This window comes from Pyxicephalus adspersus, chromosome 9, assembly GCF_032062135.1.
Source record: "Pyxicephalus adspersus chromosome 9, UCB_Pads_2.0, whole genome shotgun sequence".
Taxonomy (NCBI): Eukaryota; Metazoa; Chordata; class Amphibia; order Anura; family Pyxicephalidae; genus Pyxicephalus; species Pyxicephalus adspersus.
The window spans coordinates 64,498,494-64,501,315 of NC_092866.1; the positions used below are offsets into that span (position 1 = coordinate 64,498,494).

Below are 2,822 nucleotides of genomic sequence, written 5' to 3' on the forward strand. Positions count from 1 at the left end.
CCCCAAGCACCCCCATAGAAGTCTATGAGGAACCAGAACGATGCTGGACCCCCAGCGCTGAGATTCTGGGGCTTCGTGTAGAATTTTTGAGTTTTCCTTACCATTACACAGCCATATTCAAGTGTTACGGAAACCCATAACAACCATGCACAAACCATGGACTAGTGCATGTATTTTGCAGGTTGCTATGGGTTACGGGGCACTTACACCTAACAAAGACAACTCACCTGCCCTTCACCACAGTCTGATAGCCCCAGCACCCCCCACATGACCCCCCCAAGCATTCCATGACACCTATAAATCCCTCCCCCACCACTCCCTGACAGCCATAACAACCCTCCCCATCCTCTCCTTCCCTGACACCCCATTAAAGTCCAACAGTGCTCACCGGGTCTGGGGTCTCCACCACATCCTCAGCTGCTCCCCCCAAACACGGCAGACACAGCCCCATGTCGTGCAATTCCTTCCTTCACCTTCCAGAAGGGACCAGCACAGGACAGCCCGGGGGGAGGAGCCAGAGCCAGGCACAACAACACGTGATCATATACAGGGGAGGGCGGAGTCCTGTCAACCCGTGTCTCCTGTACCTTCCAATGAGATTATAGTGACGTCCATTTTCTCGGAGACCAAATTGCATTGCGCTTTATGGAAATGACGTCAACAAAATGGCACCTGCACAGAAGACGGAAGTATAGACATTTCCATGGTAACCAAAGTTTCAGCAGGCAGGAAGGGAGGAAAAACAACAGTTCAAACTCCATAGTTAGATCTGAAAGGGAGAATTGTGTTTATTTTGTAGAATTTATCAATTTGAAGTGATAAGAAAACCCCTGAGCTGAATGGTGTGGAACAAAACATCTCCGCATGCCAAGAGCACTTAGTATAGCTGCAAACTCCATACTTCCATAGAAATGTCTGCAGGTTGGCCTAGCAAACCTAACATAACCCCTCCCCCTTCTATTATTATTATTTTTATTAGTTTCTCACAAATTTGTTATTTTGTGTTTTATGTTAATATATAGTGAGGAGCCGCGGTGACTGCTTACAGGCCGATATTAGGCCTATTAGGTACCCCCGCCTGGCATTGCCCAAGCAACACCACACAGAGTTACCACCATCCTTCCCACTGATTGGTTGTAGTCCTGTACCTCATTGGGTGCCTGTATGGCGGGGCATGTGTGCCTGTCTGCCCCTATGTAGAGCCACCAAATTACATTGGACGTCTTTGCAATCGATCAGTCACTTTCTACATTCCTCACCTCAGGGTTGCAAGATGGAAGGATTTTCTTCCAAAGAAAAACATCCAGGTCCAGCTAACATTTGCAAGAAGTATATCAAGTCAACAAAAAACATGTAAGAAAATGTGTTCTGGTCTGATTAGACCAAGGCTGAACTAATTGGCCACCATTCCAAAGGTTAAATTTGGTGTAAAAACAACACTTTGCATTACCTAAAGAACACCAACCCAACTGTGAAGCATGGTGATGGCAGGATTGTGCTTTGGGGTTGCTGGAACTGGGGCTTTAGCCAAGGTGGAGGGAATTATGAACAGTTCCAAATACCACTTCTGGATCAAAACCTTTAAGCGTCTGCTAGAAATATGACAATGACCCCAGGCACACATCCAAGTCAAAAAAAGAAGAAAGAAAATTAAAGTTTTGGAATCACCCAGCCAGAGCCCAGATCTAAATCCAATAGAAAATCTGGGGCGACCTGAAGAGTAGTAGTAAAAGTACAAGAGATGCCCTCACAATCTGACAGATTATATTGCCAAGTCAAGATGTGCCATGCTGATAGACTCGAACCCAAGGCTGCTCTGCTGGGTGGAGTCACCTCAGGTCCCAGCAATGCCATATGTCATGGATTGGTGTGATAGGTAGGACCGCCCCCGAGGTGGTAAGTCTAAATCCTGCCCACCCAGTGCTAGAACTTTCTCGGGAAGAAGTTAATTTTTCAATGAGGTTGCAAAATTTTAGTCCAACATCAATCCCCTAATCTAAGGCTGGGCTCTACACCTATACCAAGCCACTGCTCAGCCTCCGAGGGCTTGTTACACCAACCCAGCACCTATTTGCCCCCCGGGACAGTCAGTGTCTTGGTGGGTTATCCTGAAAATGTCTCTGGAACCCCATGTGTAGTGCTGGCCTAGCTCATCCTGTAAGGTTCTATATGGTGACTTATAAATAGCTCTATAGTGTTAGAAATGCTCGCACCCATTCGTCTGCCATTTTTGCTATAGCCAGGGCCAGATTTCTGAACAGGCCACCCAGACAGTGGCATGGTCACTAGAGGGCGCACTTAGATCTTCCATCTGCACTGTCATGGCAAGTACAGTGCTCCATCTCTATCAGGCTGTACCTGCAGAATGGTGCAACTGGAAGATCTGTGACACTAGGAGAGTTCTGATTGGATGTCACCAGATAAGCCCTGGTAGGGGAATTATATTTTTTTTCAATCATTCATTCTTTCTTCTCTCTCACTCTTTATACCACTCTCTCTCTCCACCCACCTCTCTCTATCTTTCAAAGACCAGCCTCAGGATCCTAAATGGCTCTGGCCTGGTCACGTGCTTCATATGGCTTGTTATTAAAGAACCAGCATCTATTCATTTCAATGGATGTCGGTCTGCGGTATTGAACCCACTCACTGCTGCCCCCATTCATTCTCTATGAAGCTGCCACCAGGGAAGCTACATGCACCGTCTCCCCCAAGGCAGCGGTTCCCTGGCATTATTATTATTATTATTAAACAGGATTTATATAGCGCCAACATATTACGCAGCGCTGTACATTAAATAGGGATTGCAAATGACAGACTAATAC

At 46.6% G+C, this 2,822-nt stretch overlaps 1 protein-coding gene across 1 annotated transcript in view; it reads right to left on the bottom strand.

The window, feature by feature from the left end:
* Window positions 1-532, bottom strand: part of SVIP (small VCP interacting protein) — a gene marked incomplete in the record, with an annotated part of 9,429 nt that extends 8,897 nt beyond the window's left edge. The window contains 1 exon segment of the mRNA XM_072422323.1: window positions 389-532. Within this exon segment, the coding sequence (XP_072278424.1) occupies window positions 389-451 (63 nt within the window).
* Between the last annotated feature and the right edge of the window lie 2,290 nt (window positions 533-2,822).